Source organism: Mycteria americana, chromosome 4, assembly GCF_035582795.1.
Source record: "Mycteria americana isolate JAX WOST 10 ecotype Jacksonville Zoo and Gardens chromosome 4, USCA_MyAme_1.0, whole genome shotgun sequence".
Classification (NCBI taxonomy): Eukaryota; Metazoa; Chordata; class Aves; order Ciconiiformes; family Ciconiidae; genus Mycteria; species Mycteria americana.
The window spans coordinates 54500426-54528374 of NC_134368.1; the positions used below are offsets into that span (position 1 = coordinate 54500426).

Genomic DNA, 27949 nt, shown 5'->3' on the forward strand with positions numbered 1-27949 from the left:
CCAGAACATGCAAGTTGTGCAGACGGACTGCCCAAATCGTTGAAGAGAGATCAGTGAGGCAGGGTGGGGGAAGTTATGCAAAAGTCTGGCTAGACAGACCCAAAAAAAGAAAAAACTTCAGTCCACACCCTCCACCTGGTGATCCTGATGACTGAACAACAGCGGAAACGAATTTAGTTGCCAAAAAGAGAGCTTCACTCCTTACAAGGAGCTGTGTACATTCATCCCTGTCTTTGTGGTCCTCTTAAGCACTTGCATCTCAAGTGACAGGAATGAAAGGCTGGTCGAAATTCGTCACTGGAATGAAACGCGAGTTTCCTGCCATCGCTCATCCTTTACCTCTTCCTTTCTCGCTGAATAGATAAGGAGGTGGTTCACTCCAGAAGAGTTTGTTTGCTTTATGAGGCATTTCAAGCAGAGCGCCCGAGGCTGTAAGGTTAACGCTGCCGGACGGGGAGTATTGTTCTCGACAGTCAAGTTCTGATTTGTACAAGAAGGAAAAAAGTAATTTCTCATGCTGTTTTCCCCCCTCGTAAATAGAGTTGGTTAGAAGCATTTTTTTTGCAAATGTTTTGGTGAGACATGGAAAATGTGCTGTTCTCTCTGTTTGCAATCAGCTCCTCTCATCCTTTTTTAGTTCTAACAGCAGCTATTTTGAAATAAGTCTGATTAGCCTGCTCCTAGTGTCTATTTTGGCTTATGGCATTTTAAAGTGTTTTATGGTATGTATGTACTGCATACACGATGAGTTATTTTCTTAAATATATCATCAAATATTTTTTTTCTTCTGCCCTTCCTGTCAGCTAAACAGAGATAACTGAATCTGGATGTAAATTTTATGGGTGGAGAGGGAAGGAAAAGAGGAGGTGGAGGGGGAAGGAGCAGCAAATTGTTTTGCAAAAAGCCTCTGGGCTGGAGCCATGCTTTTGTTTGAAAACATAGATACATACCCAGGGACTGCTAGTGTTAAAAATAACATAATGGTAATAATCTATGAGAAAGCCTAACTTATAGGTCATGTAACTATTAATGAAAAGCTCCTATGGCTCCTAAGTGCCCTTTGCAACATGTTTGGTTCATGTTGTCTCAGTCCACATGGTTTGTGGGATGAGGGAAACCAGCCCATAGAGGCTAATCCGGTAATTCTTGTATGTGCCTCTGTCTCCCCAGAAAATTGTCATTAATCCACTGACTAGTCCACTGAGAATCAGGAGCTGAGGTCAGGTAAGCACTGCTGCCCTGCTAGAGCCAAGCCTGGGAGCAGGCTGGGATGGGAACGGGAGAGCAACCTGCCTTGGGCAGGGCCAGGCTCCACGCTTAGGGTCTGGGTCTTGCCCCATGGAGGGAAGCTTTTCGAGGAGATTTTTCCCTGCTAGGCTACAAGTGGTGGAAACCCTGCCCACAAAAGAGAGGTGAAACGGTTTTTATAGCCGCTCGTGCTTGCACGTCCCTGGATTATTCAGATACTGCAATGATGAATGCAGTAACACTTGCAAGTTACTCGGCTACTACGGTGTTGCAAGCTATATGAGGTAATACAGAAATATTTCATTCATTTCCAGGGACCAGCTCACTGGCCCTTTTCCAGCAGCGCTGTAAACTTGTAAAATTGATGGATCAGTTTCCCGAGGGTCTTTATTACCAAGACTTCTGACTTCTCAGCAACTGGAACAGCCTTGTAAACTATTCAGACCATGCAAGATGCTTAAAATAAGCTTACAATTAGTGTTCCCTAGGGTTTTGTGCTGGGCTGCTTTTCCCAAAGACTCTTTTCTGTCATATTTAGCACAGGAGAATTGGATGCAACTCTCTTGGGGCTTATCTCTGTCAACAGGAAAAGGGCACTTCTGAATGAAATTAAGTGCTACCACTCCCTTCCTCAAAGGCAAAAAAACCCTGCAATGAGTGTAAGTTATGTCTCGGGTTGATTTGACAAATCCCAAACTTTGGGATGACTTGGATCTGGTTCCAATGAGGCTTAGCATAAATATGTGTATAACTGAGTTTCAAACATAGTTCTGCACGCAAATTAAACCTACGAAACACTGTTAATTTGACTTTTGTCATATAAAATCCGAACTGGTGTGTGCCTCATGTCTCTCTCAGCTGTTCTGCTTTGCTGTCCCCATCCCTCCATGTTGTTCAGGCAACTGGTTCCAGAGTGAAGCAGTCTTCTGTTTGCTGATGTGCGGAGCACAGACCAGGTACATCACCATTGCACATGGGACACAGGATTAATTTCATTAAAAAAAAAAAGGGTTGCCTTTAGAGTGATTCTGATTTTGAAAGATGAAACAATACTTAGATGTATATATAATAATAATAATATGTATATAACATAACACTATACTGGTAACTTTTTTTTTTTAACCAAAAAGGAAACAAAAGAACATTGCCCATGCATGCTTCTGGATGATAAAAGCTGTCCCCTTACCCTTCAGTTTCAGGCAAATAAAAATAAAATGGGAGCAGAAGAACCACTTTGTTCCCCGGCCCTGCCCCCCGGTGTATAAATAGCAGGCGTCCCTGCGCCCGGGTGGCTGCTGGAGTGCCTCTCATTCCAGAGATCTTTGGCCACCCTCTTATCAAAACAGAAAGGCTGACTTCACTCCCGCTCTCTGCTGATTGATTTCATGTTGGAAACAGGTAACACGACAGCTTCCATTGTCCTTGAATTAGCCACCTACTCCCAGAGGTCAAACAAACAGGCTGAAGGTCCAGAAACTCACTTCGGCTAATTGCTGCCAAAATTCCTTCTCTGTGAGATGAGCAGGGGCTGGAGTGGTCCCAGGTGACAAATGTTCTCCAGAGAGACGCACAGAAACCATCCCGGGAGGGCTAACAAGGGGTATCGAGCTACAGCGCTGGCGAAGAGGCGAAATGTGAGACAAAGCCCAGTGCCAATTTTAAACTTAGGAGCTGGAGCCGCAGAAAGTTTCTACTTGATTCTAATGGGCTTTGAAGTCTCGGTCAAGCTGATGGTGAAGCAATAGCGTGAGGACAAGGCTGGCTGATTCAATCCCGGGGCTCAGGAGGCTCAGTTTTACACTGGGCACTGGCACGGCCCTTTGTTTGCTGCAAGTTTTCTGTTGGCATCAAAATTTCCTACTGGCTTTCTGCTTTTGTATTTTTAGAAATAATATGAGTTTAGAGGCAATTGGCAGTGGCTAAAACTCTTCACTCTTCCCCCTCCCATTTTCACTTTTTTTTTTCTTCCACCAGCTTTCTAGCTGTTGCTTTAATTAGTCTCTAATACGTGTTTCTATCATGTAGCACAGACACCGCAGCTACCGCTGTGCAACCTGGGTCACACATCCGACATGTATGCTGTGCCAAAGATGATTGATGCCACCCTCCTCTCACTGTCATATTTTCTTTAAAATGAAAGCTTAGAGAATGAGGGGCTTGTATCGCTCTGCTTTGGAGGGTTGTCCTCATACAAAGAGAAGGAAAGCGCAGGCCTGTGCCTGGCTAATGCATTGCAGGCACTTCACGCTCCTCCAAAGTACTGTCAGCTCCTATTTATCTCTGGATTGATTAATCTGACTACACGTCCCACCTGTAGCTGCACAGATGCTGCGGACAGCACAAGGCGGCACATAAAGCCAATTGCATTAGGTCCTGCTTCACTTGCGGTTGTTTATATATTGTCCATCCTCTACAGGAGCTGGCTTATATGTTTTTCCATAGGTGGGTATAGTCAGTAAGCTCTCAGAGAATAACCCAGATATCTACAGTTTTGATTTATGCACGTTAGGCCACCACCTTGCTGATAGGAAGCATGGATGAGAGATATTTGCCTCTCAACAACAGCTTTTTCTTTCTTTTCCTCTTTCCTTAATCTGTGTAAGAGAATTTTTTACCCTTGCTTTAAAAAACCTAAACCAAGCCTAAAATACTGTTTTCCCCATCTTGTTGTTCCCTGTCCTGTTTTGAAACAAACTGCTGTTGCCACTGCAAAGTTCTCTGCTTCTGCTGCCTTGCCAACATTGGCATTACAATGCTTTGTATCTAAGACATCGTGAAACTTCTCTGTATTTTAATACTAGCTCTCTCTGTTTCCTTCTTCACTCAGACTTCTCCGTGGCCTTTGACTCCGGCTGGCTCGGGTCTGAACGTCACTATAGACAGTGCTTGCGGCACTTCTGTGCTTTCCTCCGAGCGCAGCTTCTTGGGCTCGCCAAGGGCAGCTCATGTGGGACTAACCTCACAGCTTGCTTTATCACTGCGATTATAAACAAAAGGAATGTGTCAGATCCCATTCGTCTGGGCTTTAGGACAGCATCTGAGGTCCTGCTCCAATCCTGGTGCTGCTGAAGGCCATTGTTTTTATGGAAGGTGAGCAGGAAGACTGCAGCAGGTAATACTGCAAGAAAAAGTACCAGGCAGACAGGTAGTTAATGGAGTGTATATACGTACATATATATAATTATATAAATAGAGGGTTATAAAATTGAAAGGTGTTGGAATCATTCCTGCTTAATGTTTTCATCAGTAAACTAGGCGTGAAGACTGCAAGTTTGCTGATGACATTTGTGGATGACAAAAAGCTGGGAGGCACTGTCAGGAGGGAGGAAGATCTGAAAAATGTTATGGGAAGAACAAAAATGCAATGAAGTTAAATTCAGAAGCATGTATGACAAAAGCACACATATGGAGATTACTTATCAGTAAGCTGAAAACAGAAGAAAAGTAGAAAAAAATTAATCAACTGGGCAACTCTCTGGCACCTCTGGAGCACTGATATGGTTTTCTTTGGAGAAGGAAATGTCATTCTGGGACATGTCAAACGAGATGTTTCCAGTGGAAACACTAAATCCGTTACAGAACACAACATCGGTAAGCTGTCCTCAGGACGCTATATATCATTTTGATGTCCCACGTCCAAGGAAAATACAAATCTGAACAGGTGTAAAGAAAGGCTACTGAGATCACCAGGAGTGCCACAATCTTTCCTTACAAACGGAGGCAAGGCAAGCTTGACTTGTTCAGCCCAGGAAAATGAAGGTTGACAGGGGATATGGTTTCCATCTAAAAATACCCGGCAGTGAAACAGCGGGGAGGGAGAAGAACTATTTAAACTTGTCTGTGACTAAACTTAGTCTTGGAAATAAGACGCAGGTTGCTGGCCATTAAAACAAACAGAGGCGAGGACAGCCTTCCGATGGGAACAGCTGGGACCTGAAAAGCACAAGTGCTTTTAAGATGTAAATGCGATTGGGAAGAAACACTATAGCACCTCAGGAGGGAAAGGCTTGGGCTCAGTGACACTTCAGTTTGTGTCACTCCTGGATCCACCCAGGGAGTGCGTAGAGAGGTGACAGTTTCTGACTGCCAGCTAGGGATGCAGGATGCTCTTAGGTGCCTATGGTCCCTTCCATCCCTCCTGCTCTTCTTGATTTATGTACGGTGTTTCAGCCAAAAATATTGGCACAGCGTGGGTTTCATTCTTCTGCTGGTGACACCCAGATCTATGCGGCAGCCAACCTTGCAAAGCCAACAAGGAACCGGCGTTTTCACAAACAGCAAGAGGGATATAAATCATTGTAACATAATTCACACATAAATATGCTGCTGGTGTATGTAAATTTGGTCCAAATTCTTAAAATGTATAAATATGAGCTTCTCTGGTGGTATTTTTTTCTCCCCCTTCTCCTCTGTCAGTAAAGATTAGATGTATTTTATTTACTGTGGGAATAGCTATTAGCTGCTTTAATATTTTTCGTGGGCAGCAGCTAAAATAAGATCTCCTTGACGTGTTCTCAGATCTTACTGCTCTCATGGTTGGTTTTGTTATTATTTTTTTTTCCCAGACAAATATAACTTTAGAGATGGTTACAAAGGCCTACAGTGGTTTCTCTGCATGCAGAGGGTTTTGTATGGATTTACCTAAATAGTTACAAAATCCAGGTCAGTTAAGTCAACGCAACAGGAAAGCTATGTTGATTTTTTTTTTTCTTTTATGTTTGCAAAAGACCTGTTGATGCACTGGAATTTCACTAGTTTGGACGACATTGATCTTTGTATCAGTTCAGTGTGAACTGATTTGACTGAAGTGATTTGACTTGGTGAAGGTGACACGGGGTCATGGTGGCCAAGCCCCAAACGGCATCTACCGAGTGCCTCTGCCTGAGCTGCAGAACAGACCTGGCTTGTGAAAAGGCCGTGTGAATTAGCTGTGCTTGTGTGAATTAGTGGTGCCGGCAGGAATAACGCGGAGGAGCTGCCTGCTCCCCTCCCGCGACGTCTGTCCAAACCCGTGTGCCGGGCTGCTCCCGACCTGCCAGGCAAAGCGCTTTGCTCGTCGTGCCACAGCTTGCACCCGCTCCCTCCCTTGCTAAGGCAATATATTACATAAAAGATTATAGGCAAAGCTGCACCTCTTCTCCCATGACATTAATTAATATAAATAACTGCAAGAACCACTCTGAAAGTTTGACTGTTTACCTGCCAAACCCTACTTAATTGGTGTTCGTGGTGTATGTCAAACGTAGCTCAAAGATATCACTCAGCAAACCCTTCCTGCGCAGCTGATGGACTGTAATTAAACCACACCAAGCCACAGATTTCTGCATTAACCATTCCCCGCCGTTAAGGAAAGGGAAATTTAAGCAGGTGGCTTGCTTCAAGAGGTAAGAGCATGGGTGACTGAAGGTGTTACTCCCATAACATGCTTGGCTCTGTGAAGAATGGTCAATATGAAGTCTGAATTTTTTTTATTTTTTCTTCCCATTCATTGCTGTGGTTGAAGAAGCAGAAAGGGCTATGTCAGCCTGCGGTAGGGTAATCCGGTAGTTAGGAGCTGTGCAAGAATTTGGAAGAACTGGTTTCAATTCTTTATCTGACAGCTGATTCCTCACATGTATAAATGTTTATTGCCTCTGGTCACCATCTGTAAAATGAGGCTAATGCTTCACAGAGGGGCTGAGGATGAAGCTGTCCAGGCTGTGACGTACTGAGAAGCTTCAGATTGGTTTCAGTCCCTAAACCGGGCCATGTTTAACATGACAAGTATGTAACCTGGAGTTCCTCAAAAGGCTTCTCGTGTTCCCTGGAATTAAAAGATTTAGTTTCTGTTTCATTGATTTGGACTCGTGGGGAGGAAATGTTTGACCTGTAGCACAGGCTGTGGCCTCCACACAGGTCGTCCTTCTTTCACCTGAGAAGGAGGGAATAAACCAGATTTGCCCAGCTTACAGCTTCTCGAGGAATGACCAGGCTCTGGATGCATCCATTCAGTCACTACAAAGGAGTCCAGTAATAACATACACTTATTTCCTTTGTTTACACAATTTACCAAGATTCTGGGGGACATTATAAATAAGAAGTATTTTATTAGCAAGTACTACTTTTTCTTTAAAAAGAAAAGCACCAATAAAGAAAAGTTAAAGAAGGCTTATAAGCTAAAATAAAGGAGAAATTAGGATATGAAGAAGACCATGAATCCATTTATAACACTAAGAGCTTTAACGGCTAACTATCTAAAGTGGGAAGACCAATGCTGTTAAAGTTTCAATCTGACGAAAGCCACAGGCTTAAAAACTGGCCTGACCACCGACATGGTGAGCGAACTGCAGGCAGAGAGGATGACAGCTACAGAAGCAGTAATGCAAGAGCATGTGCCTGGTGGAAAAATGGGCTGATGAAAAGTGAAGAACCAGGAAGAACCAGGGCTCTAAGAGAAGAAAAAAAGAGGTGACGAGTAAACTTGACCATGGAGGGTTTTCGGCTGACAAAGCTGACCCGAAGTGAATTAGGCAGGCGTAGCTGCCCGGCTGGCTGGATCCTGCCCCCCTGGCCGGCCACTCTGTGCCCCACCACTCCGCTGGCGGCTCCATCCGAGGAAGTCCTTAGGCTAACTGGAGTTATTGTGGAGGACAGGATGTATGACAGAGGATGTAATTCAGCACTGGGTATCTTTCCAAACCAGGGACAGGAAAAAGAAAAAAAAAACAACAAAAAACCCAAAACCACAAAACACCAAACAAACAGAAAAATGAAAGCGCTTCTGTGGTACCAGTTCAAGGCAGTTTGGGCTTCACCATGACCAGAGCGTAACAGCTTTCCCTCTGTAGCTGTCAAAAGCTGACGGCAGCCCCTGCTTCTCAGAAACGCTCAGAATGCACCTAATTTATTTCACTGTTTGGCCAGAGAGCTATCTTGGAACTGGAAATAACCTCTGAGGCTATAGGTGATATCCGCATTAACCTCTTGTAAGAGAAGGTTACTTTATGCTGAACTCCCAGCTATAGGCTGACTAAATATTTGCATTAGCTTTACCTCTGGAAGAAAAGCAAAAGCAAAAGTAGCAGTGCAGCAAAAGCACAGTCCGTAGTTCAGTGCCTTAGCACACAGAAAGCTAATGTTAGATTAACTGCTGCTTAATTGAGAATCATTTTACTGTGCATTGTTAATCTGTTCATAATTTATGGGCTGCTTTTTCCATTTACGAGTGCCTTTTTGTACTTGACAACTGCAGGTGATATTCTCTGTCAGAGTTTTGCAGTGCTCATTATCTGGCACCTAAGGCATTTCATTAGCATTTAAACAGGACTTAAGTGCCTGAGTAATTTTGAGATAGGCTGTATCTGCACGGCTCGCAGACTACTGTATTTAATTAATTTCCAGACTTCTTCCTTCCTTGCTCAGAGGGAAAAATGCAAGCTCTGTCTAAAATACGGTGGTGGTAGGAAGAACAGGCAGGCCACAGTTCTGGCTGCTGCTGAGGTTTCTTGCTCAACTTGCTATCTCTTATTTCACTATTCAGCTCTAATGAAAAGCTTTTTCTCAAAGAGGAGAATATTTGAAGAGTGACCAAGAATGGAGAGATCTCGAACTGTGCCCTGTCTCTGGAGGCAAAGGAAAACAGATTGATTTGTCGCAAACTCATCGCGCTGCAGAAATGCAACGACGGACTTAAAGACGAGACTGCCAGCTTTGAGCTGAGAGTGGCACTGGCCTGGGTGCAGTGGGTGGGTATGGTGCAGTGTGTGCAGCCTCACCAAGGGTGAAACTTACTGGAACGCCCACCAGCAAAAGCCTCTCTGCAAGTTCTCCTTTAGTCCTGATGAATGAACATAATGTCTTCTTGAGACGCCGCGTCTGCAGATAGCTTGTGCAAGCTAATCCTCCGTCAAGAAAAGCTGAAGGCTTTTGAAGAACTGAAGTGGAAAAGGATGTTTTTCACTAATGTGGCTAGCCGGTATTCCAGACTAAGACGGCAGGCTGTGCGCTCTGGTGAGCTGAGAGCAGATTGCTACCCAAGCAGTCAGCGCAGGGACACGCTGACCTTGGAGATGTCATGTGAGTCATGTTGGGGAGTGGGGTCCTGGAGCTTTTTCTACTCTAATAAATAAAACAGCATGGGAGTGACCTAAGGCCCTTGTGACACAATGAAAAATCCCTGTGTCGGGGAATTTTTACCTCCATGAATTGAAATCATGTGAGAAAGTCCGTGTGTGTAATGGGGATTTTCAGTTTTGCCTGATTAGAGATACTTAATAGGAAAAGACCGGAGTAAAGAAGAAAGATTTCTGAAAGAGTGGTTTGGCTACATTAGTGCGGGGTTCAGATGCTTTTATTTTTGAGATGTGGTTTGACATGCATTTGGCCTAGTCACAGCAGCTGACAAGACACACAGCTCAGCAGGACAATGTTAAAATACCCCTGTTAAAGTTCACGTAACTAGTACTTGCAGGACTGGGCTGGCCCCAGTTTCATGCACGCCCAGGCACCTGGGGCTTGGGTCTCCTACCCCAGCATCACCTCCAGCCTGGGGGCTCCCGCTGGGGATAGCCTGTGTGGGCGCAGGCACAGCTGGGCCAGACTCGGGCTCCAGGCCTGTGCAGGTGACAACTGAAGTGAGGGACAGTGCTGCCCTCCTCCTAAATGGGGACAGACGGGCCAGGCAGGGCCATCCATGATAAGGACTGCGTGTTGTGTCAGCTGTTGATAAGAATGTAAAGCTTTCTTCTGCACTCTTTCTCCACAGTAAATCCATGCTTGAAGAGGGGATTGAAATCCTTTGAATTGCAGTGCTAGCGGTACGGTTAATTAGATGCACATTTCTTTCACAGCCACTTTTATTTGTAACGACTTTTAATGCATGTGAAGTGTGACGGGAACCTCAAGCCTCACCTAGCTGTGCTGTGCAGCTAAACGTGGCACTGAAGTGCAATTGCTTCATCTTCGCCCCGTTCCTCCCTCCGGCGAGGCAGCGGCAGTGCCCGGCTCTGTCAAGCGCAGCAGCGCGCTCTCCCAGCGTGTCTGCCCTGCTTCAGACTCAGCAAGCTCGTGGCCTGTCAAACTGATAGTCTCCGTGTTAAAGAATTATTCTGCTCGCAGGCAAGCATATCGTATAACATAATCTGATCAAGGGTCTCCTCAGAACCAGTTTGATTTCTTGCGCCACTCCTATGGAGAGGCTGTGCCAGAAACCTCCCTTTCCTCCTTACTGGCAGACCCCTACTAATTTCTGAGCTGAATTTATTCATGGGCACTTTGCAGCCATTTGTTCTTGTGCCAGCATTGTCTTTTAGCTTGAACAGCTCTTCTGCCTCACTGCTGTTCCCCACTTTGATGTACTTCAGGAGGCGAGTACATCCCTGTCGGTCCTCACGTTACTCCACGTTAACTAAACCAAACTCTTTTTTTGTAAGGTCTCCTGCTCTGCTGCGGCGTATGTGGGGCTGCATTGAAGAGACCGTACATTTGATACAGTGGGGGGCTGCCTGGGGGGCACTTTGGGGGCCGGGCCCCTTTGCGTGCCCCCCCGCCCAGCACAGCAGCCCTTCCCTCAGGCCGGGGACGGAGGGGCGGCGGCACCCGGAGAGCCGGCACCCCCTCCCCGCTCGCCCTTGCCGTTCACAGGTGCGCCTTGACTATTTCTGTGCAAAGCAAAGGGGGAAAAAGCGCGCGTTTCTCTGTTAAAAACATAACAAATCGGGACCGCCCGGGAACGGTGTTTCCAGCCCTTCCAGCCCCTGCTCCGCGCCCCGCTCCGCACCGCCGTCCCGTCCCGTCGCTGCCGGGCTGGGCCGGGCCGGGCAGGGCCGGGGGAGGAGCGGCGGGAGACGGAAGTGAAAACAAGACCGGGGGGACGGGGCCGCCGCCTCCCAGTCGCGCCGCGGGTGTCCTCGCCTCTCCGCGCCCTGCACCGCGCCGCACCGCACCGCCGGGGTGAGTGGGGCCCGGCCGCGGCGTGGGGGGAGCAAAAGGTCGGCAGGTTGGACGGGGTTTTTAAAGCTTCACGGTGCTTATTTTAATTTTTTTTTTTTTTTTTTTTTTTTTTTAAGCGGGGCGAGCTGTTTGCTGTGGGCTGAGGAGCGCCGCTGCCCGGGGGCAGCGCGGGGCCCGGGTGTCGTGGGGGCGGCCGCGGGCAGTGCCCGGCCCCGGGGGCAGCGGCTCGCAGCGCCCGTGGGGTGCCTTGTCCCGCGGCTGTGGGGCACCTGTGGGGTTCCTCGCTCTGGGCCGAGCGTGCTGGGGTGCCTGTGGGGCTTGCTCGGGCACGGGGCTCTGGGGTGCCGTGGTCCCCAGGCTCTGTGGCACCCGTGGGGCTGCACGCCGGCGTGCCTGTGGGGCCGCTTGGGCCTGGGGCTGGGGCTGCGGGGGCGCCTCGGACCGAGAGCCGGCGCTCTGCGGGGCAGCCCGGTCCCCCAGCCTGCGGTAGCCGTGGGGCTCCTCGTCCCGGGGCGCTTAGAGGGTTTCGGTGGGGGAGCTGGGCGAAGGGGGAGCTGGGGGTACGGGGGCTCTGCTGGCGCTGCCCCCCCGGCACAGCCAGCCCTCCCGGGGGGCTGGAGGGCCCCGCTAGCCAGCCCCGGGCCCTGGGGCTCTGTGCCCTGGTGGCAGTGGTGCAGGCGAGCATTTCTGCCGGGGTTTTGAAATTCCCCCTTCCAGAAGTAGATCCACCAAGCGTTTGATCATCTAAACGAAAGTTGCACAATTTCACCCCTAGCCGGTTTGTTTGCGCAATGTTCCCCACACGAAGCGGGGTTGGTGGGTTGCAGTACTTTCTCTTAGATGTTGCTCTAGCGTATTTCAAGAAATTTGTTAAATTAAACTTTGAAGAGCTCTCCTTTGTCTGCTGTTCCTTCCCGGTGTGTCTGTAAGCCGAGAGATGCAGACTCGGCAGAATCGAGGGGGTGAGAAAGGAAAGATGAGTGATGCTGAGAGTGATGCATGGCATTTCAGCGTGCAGTCTCTTCCCTCCTATTTGTAGTTGCTACAAATAAAAAAGAACAGTATCTTTTCTAATATAACTGAATGTTTTCCTAGATCTGTTATTGTAACTAGCTGTTACTCAAAAAAAAAAAAAAAAAGTGCTACACAAGTGCTTCAGTTTTAACTCAGGTAAAGCCTTCTGCCTGTGCCGATGAACTGCATGTGTGCTGGTCGCTAGATGTGGTTTGCTTTTCTGCAGTCTCTAATTTATAGTGACCTGTCACTGCGGTGGATTTCATTTAGAAGGAATGACAAGAATTCATACTTTTATGCGGAAAGAAATCTGAGACTAATTAAAGTCCTCTTTTTATAAGGAATTCGGTGCACAGAGCAATTAAACGAGTTTTAGTTCTCGCTTTAGTGGTGAGCGAGTCCCCTAAGAGTCCTAGCTCAAACTTGGTGGAGGCTTTTTGTTTCTTTTTTTCCTCTTCAGCCACATGAAAGCTCAGCGGTGTGCGTTTCCCCCTCTGTACATTGGTGCTTGTTGAGACGCTTAAGGGTGGGTTGAGTCAGTGCCTGGGGTCAGAGCTGCCCCTTTGCTGGAAGCCAGCAGGCAGGGGCACGTCAGGAACTGCCCAGGTACCCGGGCATCTCTGTTACCAGCTCCGAATTCTGCTTCCTAATATATATCTTGTAGTGCCCAATGCCAGCAGCCCCGTTCTGGTTACCTGAGCGGCCGTCGGTGTGAATAAAGTTTGACGTTTGATTTAGAAACGGGTCTGCGCGGCGGATCTCTGTGGCCTGGGAGGTGATCCCAGAAACGTGTGTTACTGATGGCTTTCGCGGGGAGTGACATTAAATGTCCTTCCCTACGCCCGCGGGGGCTGTGCGACAGCCCCGCTCTGAAGGTCCGCAAGGCTGGGCTGCGTTTGCAAAAATTCACCGCCTCCAACAAAATAACACAGTGTATGAACAGGTAAAACCGGGCTTTGCAGAGCTTGGTGGGGTTTGCAGCCCGCTTGCTTCTGCTTGTCTGAGGGTCCACCTTAAATGTCCCTTTACGAGTATGGAATCTGGCTGTGCCCCGGTGTAGTCTTACACCAGCCCGCCCTGGTGTGCTCCTGCCTGGCTTCAACCGTACAAAAATAGACGGGATCCACTACCTAAGATGTCATTGTAACGTTACTTATCTGAGGTGAAACTGAAGCCAAACTTATCTTTGACGCTGAACGGCAATTAAGTGCCTCGGTTGCCTTTTAAAGGTAATTTGTTGCCCACGTTTGTGGGGAGGGGGAGGGAGATGCTTGGGTTTTGCTTTGGTTTTGCTGCCTCAGCGTTAAGTTGTGGCCGTGGGTATTTCGCTTTAGTTCACAGCTTTCATTTGAGGGTTGGTTTTAATATCTGTTTTGTCTGTAGCGTTGTTCTACCAATATGAAGCTATGCTATAAAAATAAAAAAGGCACAGGGATTTTATTTTCGTCTGATTAACTTCAAAGTTGTGATGTTTTGACATTGTTTTGAAACTGTCAAGACATAATGTGTTTAGAAACAAGCTTTGAGCTGATGACATGGCAGCATATGATATTAATTTTGTTAGAAATGAATGTGCCAGTAGTACTAATTTCTTCCATACTTGGATTTAAGGAATACTATCAATTCATGCTTGTCTCAACATTGACTTTTTTTTAAGATGAGCTTTAATGTTGGATGGTTTTTTTCCCCCACACAGTATTTCGTTAGTAAGAAGTAGTTGTCAAACATCTCGGCACCGGAAGTTCTTCAAGTCCCAAGCCCATGTTACCAGTTCCCTAGTTATGTTTCTTCCTACACTATGGAGGAAAACAACATGTGAGGAATAAAAGCACGAGTAATGACAGACCTGGTGTGGTTTTTTTTTTGGTTGTTTCTATACTATGGAGGGGAACACAGACAAAGAAAGAAGGCTTTCAAAGTGGTAGGCAGTGCCTTTTGTTTTTATTGTCTTTAAATTAAAACTCTAATCCTCTTCCACAGGCATCAGTTCTTTGGATTTGATCCTTGAATACTAAACATCATGAGCAACTACAGCGTATCTTTGGTCGGCCCGGCTCCTTGGGGTTTCAGACTTCAAGGGGGCAAAGATTTCAACATGCCTCTGTCTATCTCTCGGGTAAGTGCATTTGCTTCTTTGCCTGCATGTGGGTATCTGTTATGCTGTGGCCGACCTGCAACCTTCAGACATAAGTATGCAAAGCCATTAATTACAGATGCTGGGGCTCAACTTGCCCTGTGGCATGGAGGGCTGTTGAGGGCGGGGGGGGAAGCTGGGAAAATAAATCTTAGGCTCCAACAAAATTGTCTTAGGAAGGACATATTAATTTGAAATGGTTGTTTTATATGCATTTACTTGTGCAACAAGCAAAAGAAACCACCCTTGAATTCTCCTCCCTGCTCCCACACAGCAAATAGAGATGCAGAGTTGGAGACTGGCAGGAAACAGGCAATTTTCTGAGCCTGTGCAGTTCAAATGGGAGGCAGCAGGGAAAAGTCACTCATGTTAGCCTTGTTTATTCAGCAGCTCTTAGCAGCTTGAGGATCTTCTGGTGTCTGTTCTTGCAAATCCCACTATTTACAATAAAAAGGCACTTAAATGACAGTAGTTGTAAATAGTGGTTCATCAATATGTGCCTGAGTGAATGTGCCAGTTTCTCATGAGTGTTTTATAGAGTATGTCTTCTGAACTGGTATTCAAAGGATTTGAGGAACTAAGTCAAAACAAATGTGATCTTTGTACCCAGGCACTATCGAACTCATTTCCTACTTTAAAACCACGTCTTCAGGGAAGGCTTGCCTTTCAATGTGGGCCAAGTTTCAAAGCCTTCCTCAGATGGCTGAAGCACTTCACGTGTAAAATATAGGGACAAACTTTGCAGTATTGAGTTTATAGGATCATCGGAAATCTCTGGGTGAAGAAAGTGGCTTTTGATGGCTCTCTACCCTGGCACCTTTAAATTTTATTTGCAGCGTGGAAGCATTTATGTACAAATGGCCCCTGTCTCTGTTGACAGCTCTCCTCCCCCTCCTGCATATTCCTACAGTTTAGTGACAAAGATGAATTATTTTTTACACCTGTTGGGACTGCAGAATTGATACTGCCCTGGGAGACGGAGCAGGTTTCTATTTGGGTTTATGCATCATGGCAATATTTTTAGCTAATCTCAACTAGCGATTCAAACTCTGCCAGTTCATTTAGACTCGGCTTATCCTATCCACCTGTGGATTATGCTGGTGAGGTTGAAATACAGTTTATCTCTGTAAAATTATTTTTATATGGCTAAAATGGACTGGAGAGCCATAGAAAGGCCTGTGTACAGATGAATACAGCTGATATCTGAGCCAAAAAGGGGTGGGGAGCATATTCCCAAATTCCGGGGATTTTCAAGCTAAACTGTAGTTCAGTTTCTTGTTCAGTAGCTGGTTACTCCTACGCTAATGAGAAATTTGAACTGGGGATGCAGATAGTGCTCTTCTGATTTGACGGTAGAAGTGCTCTCATGACAAGGATTTGCAAACACGTAGGCTCTTGCCTGCATAGGGTACTTGTGCATGGTACTGATGAGCAATGAAGCGCTGTAGGCAGTAAACTGTAGTATACAACTAGTTTTAGGAAAGGGTAGTACTTTTTTGTAGGGGCCTCTGCTGTCCTGGAGATCTAGAGTGCAGTCCCTCTGTAAGCAGGCTTCCCATCTAAAAGTTTTCTAAAGAGGAAATATATGTCGAAATTAGCCTAGACTACTACTTTATTGCAGGAATCAAATATGCTGTCGCACGGAGTAGCCTAGGGGAACTGGCCTAAATAGCTATGTATAAAAGCCTCAGTTATGGGATTCCCTAATGACAAATGTCAGCGCCCGCAAGAGCAGAACGTAATGAAAGATGGGGACCGGGGTAGTTTTAGGACTTTAATTTGTGCATGGGAGGGGGAAGTACAATATCCAATTCACCTATTATACCTCAGCACTGCTCCTCAGCTGAACTGTTTCTTCTTATTTGCAGTTAAGAGTATGTAAATATTACATTGCCTGGTGCCCCCCCCCCCCCCCCCCCCCCCCCCCCCCCCCCAGCTTTGGATCAAAAACGTGCTTAGTTCTGGTATGCCAATCCAGCTTGGGCCCGATAGCTGGAAGAATTCAATGCTGTATTCCTGGTATGCTAGAACAGTGCGTACCATTCACCCGTCTCAGCCCTTCTTTTCCTGATGAAGCATAAATGCCTTCCTGTATCTGAAGACTGCTAATTAAATTATTTTATCAAAACAGTAATGAGACAGCAGAATTATGTTCTTTGGCAAGGAGGACTTTTTTGCTTTTGTTTTGTTTTTAATTTGTTCTCTAGATGCTGAGGATGAATCTGGCTGCGCTGCTGAGGGCTAATTTCCTGCTTTAGTTTAAACTCCTTGAAATTAAGTTCAAATAAAGTACAGTTTACGAAGCAGAAAATATGCTTGGTTTCTTTTCTGCTTCTTTTACGAAGCAGAAAATATGCACAGAAAATACACTGGTTTCTAAAGCTGTTTATCTGAACAGCTAATCTGTTTTTACTAATTATTTGAACAAATTAAAATCTCTTATGGTTCCTTGGAGAAAGTTTTTATTAAGTCATTCGGCTTTGTACACAATGCAGTTTAAATGGGTGTATTCCTTGTTGTCTCTGTAAGGTAAAACAAGCCTGTTTTGTGTTCTTCAGTTGAAATTCTTAATGTCAGCTAAGGTGTAACAGGTAAACGTTAATGCAGGAGTAGCAGTAACATTTGTTTTTTCATAAGGTAGTATATTGTAGACTAGTTGCAACATCATAACCAATACCAACAGTTATTGCAGGGTTACGTCAGTCACTTCGTATAGCTCTCTGAGTGCTTTAAAGTTGCTACGTATACTTATACAGCTGTACACGTTTCATGGTAAGTAATACATGTGATGTTGGGGATATAGCCATATAGTTAGTGGCATAAATCAGTACAACAAAAACACGTGCAGTACTTGTTACGTATACTTATATCTGGCTGGACTTCAGCAGGGTGGCTTTTCACAGTCCTCCTTACCTTGCAAAGGCCCCTGTCTGAGCCCTGCGGAGTGCCATTGCACAGGTCAGGAATTCAACACCGGGAAGCTGACGTGGGGTGGGAACGGCGATGGGAGTGTCGGGGGGGGTACGGCCCTCATGAAAGAGGGGTCAGTGGGAAGGAAGCTGCTCTGAAAGTAAAACAACTTGATCTTTACCCTTCAACCAGGAATAAAGGGTGGGCTGAGGTGGTAGATCTACATCTTTTATTAACAGCCAAGTGTTAAAGTGGCTCAGGCCAGCAACTGTACTGTAGGGCTTCCAGGTAGTTTACTGTGTAGTGGTACTTGTATAACGAGAGATTGCAAACTGTGACCAGTTAGCCTGCAGTGAAGACGGTAGAAATGGCTGGAGCCAAGGTATGCAAACTTAGATTATTCTGAGTTGCTGTTCTCATTTTTTCCTCATGGCATTTTACATGAGTTGAAGAAGCAACTGTTCTCCTTATTCCTTCAAGACCTATGTTGTGATGCGAAACTGAAAAAATAGAAAGCTAGAGCAGATAAGAACGAATTACTGAGATGTGAGGTTAATTATGTTCTGGTAGCTGTAAGGTAGCTATTGTAGGAAATGACTGAGGATTCAGACTTTTTCCCTATGGAAGAAAAAGCTTAATGTCTATCCATCGATCTGTAATACATGTAGTCATGTGAAATTACGTTTGCTATAATGCAGTTGTCTTCATATGAACGAACTGATTGCTTCTGAATCAACACAGACCACTGAAAAGGCAGCTACTTAATAGGCATCTCCATCTCCACCTGGTAGATTTGGGAGGCATTGCCCCAACACTTTGAGTGTTGGCTACACCGCAAGAATTATATCATGGGTCCTCCTTGTTCCTCAATTATTTCCAAACAAAATTTATTTCCAAGTTGCACGATGTTCTGCTAAATACCAGCTGGGTCAAAAAAGACTATCGGACCAAAATAATTGCAGCTGAATTATTTTGTTTTTAATCATGATTGCTAATAACAAGGGATAAGCTATTGCTGATAACCATGTAGATCTGTGGTCTTGGATAAATCCTACTGATGCTAGGGATATGTCCAGTTTGGGAATACATTGGTCTACACTCAATAGATCTTTGCCTTCTAGATTTTTTTTTTTGCACAAGAGTTTGTTTCTTCTGCTGAATTAGAATAAAGAAATGCAGTTTTGGAGATAAAGTAATCCAAACACACTGCTAGGCAGGATTCCTGGAGTGGCTCTTGGGCATGCTAAGTATTATATTTACAGAGTTTGGGATTAATGATATCTACAACGTGATCTGTGTTGTTTACGTGCAACACAGTAGCTTTTAAAACAATACACACTTCTTTAGAGTTTGAATTAACATTATATTTGCTTTACTTTTTTGGGAGTTGGTTAGTTCCCAATGCTCTAATTAACCAGAATAAACTTAGTAAGCATGACCGTAGCGTTAGAATTGTCAAAACTGCTGTCCTCTGCAGGTTGAAGTAAATAGCGTTTGGTATTGATGATGTATTCATTATGTTGTGATGACCTGTGAGAGGTTTAGATACTAGTTCTAAATACTAAATTCTATGCTTGAAATGTTTGTAGCCTATCAAAATTTTTGTGGTGCAGTCTCTAAACAGTGCTTGTCTCTGTTTTATGGCAGTATTTACCACTAGAAACAAGGAAATACTGAAGTGAAACTATAGTTTGAACAGTAATGTAGCCTATATGTAATATGTATCCTCCCACCTAATGCAAATACATAGGATGTTTTCTTGTATTTAAAAGTTACTTTTTTGTTCAATCCTGGTGGCAACTCCTCGCCATCTTCCTTCAGAAGATGTTTTGCTATTTGTCTTTCTCTTCCTTTAAAAATTGAATGAATACAGTCGTCTTGAAATGCTTGACCTGACCGAGAGCTCTGTTTTTCTACTGCAACTTCTTTCAGTGTGGTTCCCCCCCCAGCTTCTTCCTGCTTCACTGGTTGCTTTGCCTCTTCAAAAAAACCAAACCAAACAAACAACCCGCCCCTTAGAAATAGCCCCTTCTTTCTGCAGTTTTTCAGTTTTCATTATTTCATCTGTTTCAAGTATGTTTTTCTGGGTTGTTGTTGCAAGCTTATAGTTGATGAAAGACTCATGATAATGAATCTGTCAGCAAGCAGTACACCCAGGGAGCAGGTGGAAGAGCAGCCCACCTGGGGATGAAGTAGGGAATGCATGTGCACATCAGCTGCTCAATATCCATCCCACGTGAGCATACTGACATTCTTCGTGCTGGTATCGAGAGGTTGCTATCCGAGGAGTAATCTCCTCTGCTCTCCCACTTACCTTCCTTCCTGCCCAGGTACATACATGGTTGCCCAGCAAGTTGTCCACGTGGATGGAGCATGTGCAATTGGTTTTGCACAGTGTTTGCTTATTCAGGGGTTTGGCCTTTGGCCTTCTTAATACTTGGAAGCAAGCTATTTTAAAGTCAATAACATCTGTGAAAATAATGTTAATGAGAAGAGAATAAAGGAAAATGATGCTTTGAATGGACCTAGAGCATGTCAGCTTTGATTGAGTAGAGTCTGGCTGAGCCTCTTGCCCTTGTGCTTGCGTGAATTATTTTATGAAGCCATATGTGTCATTTCCAGTAAAGTCAAGTTTTGTGTAAGTATGAAATAAGTTATTGCAGTGGGGGACTGGGGAAATGGTCTTTCAAGCAGGCATGTGAAATAGGAGAGAAATACTAGAACAACTGCTGGCCTGGCCAGCGATAATTGTGTCGGTAACTTTATGCTTCATCCTGGAAGCTACTGAGAGCTACTAACTAAGCCCTAACTGGCAGCTGCTGGCATTGCTGTGCTGGTTTGATTTGCTACCGAGTTGTGGTGGTTTGCACAAAATACAGCTGAAGATGTGTTCCACTGCTGCAACTTCCTGGCACAGAGTCAGAGATACTGGCAGAGGTCACGGCACTTACCTGTTCATCCTCCTCCTAGGGCAATAAACGCTGCATTTTACAGGAGCTATCAGTGCTTATGAAATGGATGGGATTAGCCAAGACATAAAGCAAGAAGTGTTATTCTGTTCTGTTAATTCTGTTTACAAGATGTGGTTTACTGAAAAAAAAAATACTGAGAATGACAAATGAGCTATCGGTGCCAAAGTCTGTATCCTCTCTGCACTGAGTCCTGAAGGAGCAGAGGTTTTTCTTTGGGAACCGAGTGGAATATGGACAATTATAAAGCTCCCAGCTGCATGAATGGTTTAACATGAGCAAGTTTTCTGAAAGTCCTAAGAGTGCTGGTTAGCGCTTCAGAGTTTGTATAGTTGCCTGCAAGCAACATCCTCCTTTAGAGAGCTCCTCAGTTTAACTTGAAGATGCAAAGAGAGATCAGTTGGTACAGACATAATTTCCCGATTGCCTCTTTTCCCACTGCTGTTTAACCTCTTTGTGCTGAAAACTGGGAAAAGGGCTATGTTTCCCGTGACCGTTTGTTTTCCTTCCCTTGTCTATTCTGCTATGCAGTTTAAAGCAAGACATACCATCACTGGAGTGGGGTTGGGAAGAAGGGAGGGTGTGGGGGAGAAGAGGCGGAAGAAGAGTGTCTGTATCTCGTCTGTTCATGACCTTATTTGTGAGACAACCTCCTCAGAGCAAGTAGGAAGCTAACTTATTTTAAAATAGTTCCTCTACTGATGTCATTCCCCCAAAAGTGAAGCTGGCTGTACTGGGGGAAAAAAGAAACAAAGAGCTTGTAGCCGAGGGATATCTGATGTGATGTGTGAATGTATTCTTTTTACATTAAAAAATGCTGGTAACTCTTTTTCCCCTTATAAGTGACAGTTTAGTTACAGTATGAGGAGTACAAGCTAAATATTTCATGATGGAAAAACTAAAGTATTTGTTTGCAGTGTCTGCTTCTCAAAGACAGATGTAGTGAAAAAATAAACTCTGATTAGATGTTCAGAGCAGATGCAAAATTGGCAGTCCTTCCAGAGGCCAAAAAGCAGGACCATTTATTGAATAGTAACTGCAAAAAAATTAAGCATGTTTTCTTTGCGAATATCTGGCCCTGGAGGCCTGACAACTTCTGTCGACTTCCCCACCTCCCCACCGTTTGGAGATGCTATTTTTAGTGTAACTGTTTTTCTCATTATTCATTGGCCGATGGCTATCAGAAGGCATTGTGAGAAGAGACATGGTGTTGAAAGGTTTGTTTGTTTGGCTTTGGTATGGAGCCAGGAGATAACATTGTTGGCTTTTTTTTAATTTTTGACTTTTTAAGAATAGATTTCATATGTTATCAATATGAGGGAAAGTGTGAGAGAAAACTGTCTCTCCTAAAGCAGTGGAAATATGGGAAAGGTGATATTCCTCCTGCCAGTGGTCAAGAAGAAAAAAAATTGAGGCTGAGGTCTGTTTGAACAGCTATGAGAAATAGAAGTACATTTACTTTTATAGGTGGCTGTTACAAGAATAGAGGCAGAAGGAAAGGAGACCACTGCGAAGGCCGGTGTTATGTGAGTCTTTGAATGACTCAAGTCTTCAGGGCAGTAAAAGTAGGGAAAATACAACAAAAGTATCTGTTCAGGTTCCCTTACTATAAGAGGTCCTCAAGCTGAATTTGCAGAGAGAGGTACTATCTTTTCTTAGAAGAGCTGATGTGGGTGGAAGAAAAAGGCTATGAACTTTGGGCACAGAGTCCTTTGAGGTGGCTTGGGTTACTATGTTGACCTAAAGCCTTGCTTGTGTTATACTGCTTATACTGTCCTGCTGCTCTGGTGTGTGATGCTGAAGACAGAGCTGATGGGTAAGAGCTTGAGTGTCCCTAACTCCGTTAGCCTGGTTTAAATGCAGACAAGCTACTGCTGTTAAGTATGTTGGTAGGTGGTGGTGGGCTATACGGCTCTAGATTAGGGCTATGATGGTCTTCTCAGACAAGTTTGCTGGTAGATCACGTTTGTAATTACGTTTGCTTCCAGGAACTGTTCTTGAAAGGGTTTTCTTCAGGAGCATGCTCATGCTGGTAATGCTGTGCTGTGGCAGTTCTGTCTCGTCTTCTTCAGAGGAGGAAAAGAAAGAAGGCATTAGGAGCTTGTGTTGTGTTTGTGCTGTAAGGGCAGCCGCTCTAATGACTTGCTTAAAACTACATACACATGGAAATGAAGTTCAGGGAAAAGCAGGAAGAGGCAACAGAGGAAGAGAGAAACAAAACGCGGATGCTGTTAGGTTTGGTAGAGCCGTGAGGAGGGGCAGGTGCTAGCCTGTGACTGACTGCTGCTCAAGCACCAGCCAGCTGCATATGCCTGTGGCCACTAGACACTTCTGGAGAACAGACCTAAGGTTTCAAGTTGGAGAATGAAGGCCACCCTTACTGGACAGGCTGTAAAAAGCCTGATTTAAATGACTTGCATAACACTGCACAGGGGTATTCCCACCCTCTTTTTCCATTTCTCTGATTCATTCATCACTCACCTTTCAACACCGTCAGTTAATGGGATGGTGTCCCACATAGTAGCTTTTCATCTTTTGTCACTTCAAGACACCAGTGCGGTTCCCACCACATAGTCTCTTGTGTACGCTCACAGAGGTAGTAGGGGGACAAAATAGCATGTTATAAATTGAAGACTGTATCGTGATGCACACCCTCAAAGCAGATGAGTAAGTGCTGCACCAGTGGAATATACTCGGTAGTTTTGGTGTAAAGTACAGTTAGCAGCCACAGAGCACAAAGAGACTTCTGCTGTCAGTCCCTTATTTTTACTTAACAGGGAAAACAGTAGTCTTCAGTGTTTTACAATCCAGAAAACTTGGAATGAAATTAATAATTCTGTGACACCTGGGTGACTGTTCTGCCTATGTACTATCAAGCTTCAAGAGGTACCAAGTGTTGAGTCCCCACTCAAAACAGGAAGATGCTATGCATTCCTTAAGAGATTGGTATTTTTTCTTTTAATGTAGGCCAGAAAATTTCAAGTAGAATAGTCCATAATATTTTTCTATTATGTATTATTATTATTGTTATAGTTTCTATCTCATTCTGAGTTAGTCTTGCATTAGAAACTTCAGCTTAAATGGTTAAGCTTAGTAAAAGTGAAAGCAAGAGAAAATGGCATCTGATACTTGAAATTATTTGAAAGTATGAATTCTAGCAATTGCTGTCAGCTGTGCCTGTAACAAAGCCCTGAAGTAAAATGTAATGCCTTGTGTGAAGTCCCATAGGCTAAAAAGACCTGGATCTTGCCAGGTCTTTAGTAGTCCTTTTGGAAAGGTCAAATGGTTTGCGTGTTAACTGGATATGAAAGAAGTTTGGCTTACCCTGGTCTATATTAAGGGATGACCTAATGCAGTATCTAGTTCTTTCCCTAACAAGTGATCGAACAATGTGAAGCTCTTACCACGAGAAGGCAACAGAAACATTTATTTTGTGTTAATTATTTCCTGGTTCTTTTGAAGGCTTGAATAGTGATTTTGATGCTAAGCCTGGGTTAATGTAGAGTGTATTAATTTCAGGAGGGTAAAACTCCCTGTTTGTTAAGCTTTTGTGTTCATGAATGCGACTGGATCATCTTTAGATATTCTTACACCGAAAACTTATTAAACCTGTGGAGAAAATGATCAAAGTGTCCCCATTAAGTGTGATGTTGTATTGGTAGTAATAGCATTTGAGATTCTCGTAAAAGGAATTCTGTAGAGCAAAGGCAAAATGCTGTAAATGTGAAAAATGCAGACATAAGTAAAGATGTATTTTTGTTATTAAAAAAGATTATATCACCTCGGTGGAACATTTTTGTTCAGAACCTTTAAAAAAAAAAAAAAGGCAGCTTTGCTGTGCAAACACTTCCTCTGCCAGAGCAGCTTAATCTCAAAGTTTATAGTACATCTGCTATTAAAGCTTTTTCTTTCTAATGTACATCTTGTACATGACAAGCCAGGTGTAGTTCTGAGCCCAGTGCAGCTAGTAAGTGAGACTTTTCTTTCTTTCCTGTGAAGTAAGAGGCCAAAATTGTTGGGGTTTTTTTGGGGGGGAGGAGGGTGAGGCTCCCTTGCCAGTGTTTTCTACCTCTTCTCTTTGTGGTTGTAGACTTAGCCTGGCGTTGTGAAAGACATGGAGAGGTAGAGTAATGGGATTGCTTGTCTCCAACTTGCTCATTTACCTAAGTAATTCTTTCTGTGCTGTTCTATTTTTCTTTATCTAATGCCTTTAAAAGGAGGAAAAAGAAAAGCAAACAAAAACACAGTGGAGATCTACAAGCCAGAGTTGGGTTGGGCTTGCTTTTATTAGACCGATAGGGAGAAGGAAGGCTTGTAAAGCTTGAAACATCAAAGACATCTTCATAGAGTAAATTCGCTTGTTTCCTGTTGGCTTTCTGCAGCTTCTCGTCAAATCACAGCATTTTCAGTCCAGACCAAATAAGAGTGTTCTCTGCCTAGTGTCTAAGGTGGCTTGTTAGCAATTATTCAGGAATGAAAAGGCATCCCCCCAAATACGTATTCTGACAAGCAGAGTATATTCAGCCCTCAGGGGACAGTGTACTAGTTCTTTGCGATGGACTGATTGGATTCGTGGCTTAATCGAATGTGGTGTAGATAGTGATCAGGGGAGACAATCAACCTCGCAGAGGAAGTAGCAGTGGTTGGGGAGCAGGCAGCATGGCATCCTATCGGGCAGCCTGAGTTCCTGTCCTCTCTAAATCTTTTCTTAAAGCACAGAGGTGGGGGGGAGAAGGGGGGGGGGGGACCCAAAATATTGGCAGCTCACTAAAATGGGAATAAGCTCATGTAATACCTAATACTTTTTTTGTATGTGAACTGGCCCCCACCCCTCTGTCAGTGGTAATCACTGGCTGCAGAAGGTTGGCAGAAGAAAACCTGTGCTTGCATCTCCATGTCGGAGCTCAAAGCCAACTCCGCAGATGAAACTCTTTCTCCATCAGTGCAGGGATAGTAGGTGGGACTGGTGCAGCAGGGGCTCGCTCAGCCCGGCAGGCTTGGCCGCGGGAGCTGGGGCTGCTGGCACAATGGTGGGGGCAGATACCTGAGGACAGTAGGGTCTAGAAGTGCCGAAGCCAGGCTTGCTAGGACATGTCTGTCAGTGTACTAAGCTGTGAAAACTGCCACTGAATGCTTATTAAATTACAGCTTTTGTCAGCTATGGATACAGTCTCTTCTCTCCACTTTCCAGCTGTCGTATTTTGGCAACTGGCTATAAGCGAAAGTCGTAGCAGGGGCTTACATGAATCTCCTTTGAGAGGATATTCAATTTGTAAATTAAATTATTTTGCTATTGTGCAGATTGAGGGTAATCCTGTAAATGCTAAGAACCCAAGCCTTGGCGCTGCAAAAACACTTGAGCAAATGTGTAACTTCAGGCATATAAGTTGTCTCCATAAGGTGACTCTTGCTTAAGGCTTAGCCTATGTTGATGTGCATTGCTGCTCAGCACCCTGCAGTGTTGGAACTTCAGACTGTTGTTACCAGAAGGAAAGAAACATTGACTTGCTTGGAGGAGACATTTGACCTTTCCCAGCCAACTTTCTACTTTCTCTCAAAGACGCTTTACCCAGTGATTGTTAGCTGTAAGAGAACTGGCTAGCAGAGATGTTTGTGTGACATCCTGAGAGATAGATTAGAAACAGACCTTTAACCTGCCAGTCAATCTCCATCACTAAAACTATAGGGCTAAATCAAGTGGTTTAGTAGCATTTGGGATGAGGGGTCTTTGCATATTAGGTACGTGGTGGTGTTTTACTACCCCTTGCTCTGGAAATGCTGTAAAGATGCTCTATCCCCCCCAATCTCTCCTTGCAGTATGCAATTATTGCGCTCAGGCTAGAGATTAGTACCTCAGAGCAGGTCCTTTTTTGGGTAGTTCTGTAAAACTGTCTCTTCTGAACTGTTGACTAAAATAACTGATCTTATGAACAAAATATAGATGAGTAGTTTTTTTGACCGAAAGAATAAATTTTGTGTATATGTCTAGAAATGCAATCCACTTTCAATGTGAAAACCTAAAGGTGTGCACTTAAATCTCGGAGACTTGAATTCTTGCAATATCTCTCTGGATAAAAGTATCAACGTCCCTCTTGTGTCAGAAGGAACGTGATACTCTCTGGCCGGTCGAGTAGCTCCTCTGTGAGAGTATTTTCTTCCATTAACACATCTACACTTGAACTTTAAAACATAGAAACTGCTGATTATTAGAACTTCAAATGACACTAATTTGTTTTGATACCTGACCTGATGAAAACTGCTGCTGTTGCAGTCGACAGCCCAGATCAGTTTATAACTCTGTCGTGGATGGTGTGGGATTAAATAACTGGAAATTGCTCACAGGAAACTGATTACAGCAGTCAAAGTAAAGATTTAGGGCAAACCAGTCGGTGTTGATGCTTTACTTTGCAACCTCCTGCTGTTGGAGAAGGCTAAACTGCTGGAGTTTTTTCCCCTCTGCTTCCTCCTTGCAAATGTAAGGCACACTTTTGGCATGGTGATGGAGACAGATGGGTGTAAGTACAGGAGTTTGGACGCTGTAGGCATTGACGTCAACTGGTTCCTGACCTCATCAACAGGATGGAGTGCCTCGAGTGCTTCTGGTAACTCCAAATGCCTCCTCTGTCACTCGCTCGCCGTGTGCGCAGCTCGGTACTTGGTTTTATTGCATATCCTAATCTATGCCTGTTCGCTCAGCTCAGTAATTACCCCATTCCTGCTCTCTGACTTCTGTTGCTCTCTTTAGCAAAAAAAACGTATCCCCAGGGTACCAAATGAGGTTTTGTAGAGATTCTCCTGTCTTGCTTTGCCGTGATGATGATCACCTAGTACAAGTCAGCCTTTATCCTACAGCATGGACTCATTCCCTTGAAAGAAACTCCTGTATGACTTCGGGGGGAGGGGGGGCTAAATATGGGGGAGAGGTGAGACCTCACAAGAGGGGATCCCTCCTGAAGAAAAACATTATCCATAATAAGGGGATAAAGGTGAACTTTGTGGAATGCATAACTGCTGTGCTTCAGGGGAAGTGTATACTTGAGAGGGGTGGCATGCAAATAGTTTAGACTTACGTGCAATGACATTTATGTAGTATTAGTATCAATTCTGGGAAACATAATGCATGACAATGGGCATTATGAGTTAGGAAATACCTCACTTCGGCATTTAAGATTGCTAACCGCTCAAATAGAATCAGAGTTGGTTTTCTAGTGCCATTTTTTTGAGTTTCTGCCAAATCGGTTTGAGTCTTTTGGTTTGTCACCTGTTTTTCTTTTAGCATAAAGAGGAAGGTAGTTTTGCAAGAACACAATTTGTACTGCCTTCTTTATTTTTTCCCCTCGCTTTCCTTAGCCTGAGGACATCTGTCTTACTGCTGAAATAAATCTATCGGGTGTTTTTGCTGTTAGTTATAATTTAAGAGAAAAGCTGTTCAGAAGCCATTATTATTTGTGGCATTAACAGGGTTTAGGGTTCAGAGAAGTGTATGATGGGATAGGAATGAAGGGAATAGTAAGAGCTAGCTATCAAAAAACAAACAAACAAACAAACAAAAAAAACCAAAAAAACCCCCCACCAAAACAACCAAACCCAAACTCCAAACTAGAAAACCCCACAAAACTGTTAAAGTCAAATATATAGGGTATTTGTCAGAAAGCTCCAAATGACAAATGATGAAAGCTTTGGACTCTGTATACCAGGTGGTATAAGTATTTTTAGGGATATCTTGCCTCTGTTTTGAATTGCA

At 44.4% G+C, this 27949-nt stretch overlaps 1 protein-coding gene across 9 annotated transcripts in view; it reads left to right on the top strand.

Moving 5' to 3' along the window:
* The first annotated feature begins 11022 nt into the window (after positions 1-11022).
* Positions 11023-27949, top strand: part of PDLIM5 (PDZ and LIM domain 5) — a 126094-nt gene continuing 109167 nt past the window's right edge. For 7 of the 9 annotated variants that reach the window (XM_075500583.1, XM_075500586.1, XM_075500587.1 and 4 more), the window contains exons 1-2: positions 11023-11178; positions 14173-14308. In XM_075500583.1, the coding sequence (XP_075356698.1) occupies positions 14213-14308 (96 nt within the window). In that variant the 5' untranslated portion in view covers positions 11023-11178; positions 14173-14212. Of the gene's footprint in view, positions 11225-13275; positions 13422-14172; positions 14309-27949 lie in introns of those variants that run through there. The other 2 variants (XM_075500585.1, XM_075500584.1) reach the window with 2 other exon arrangements.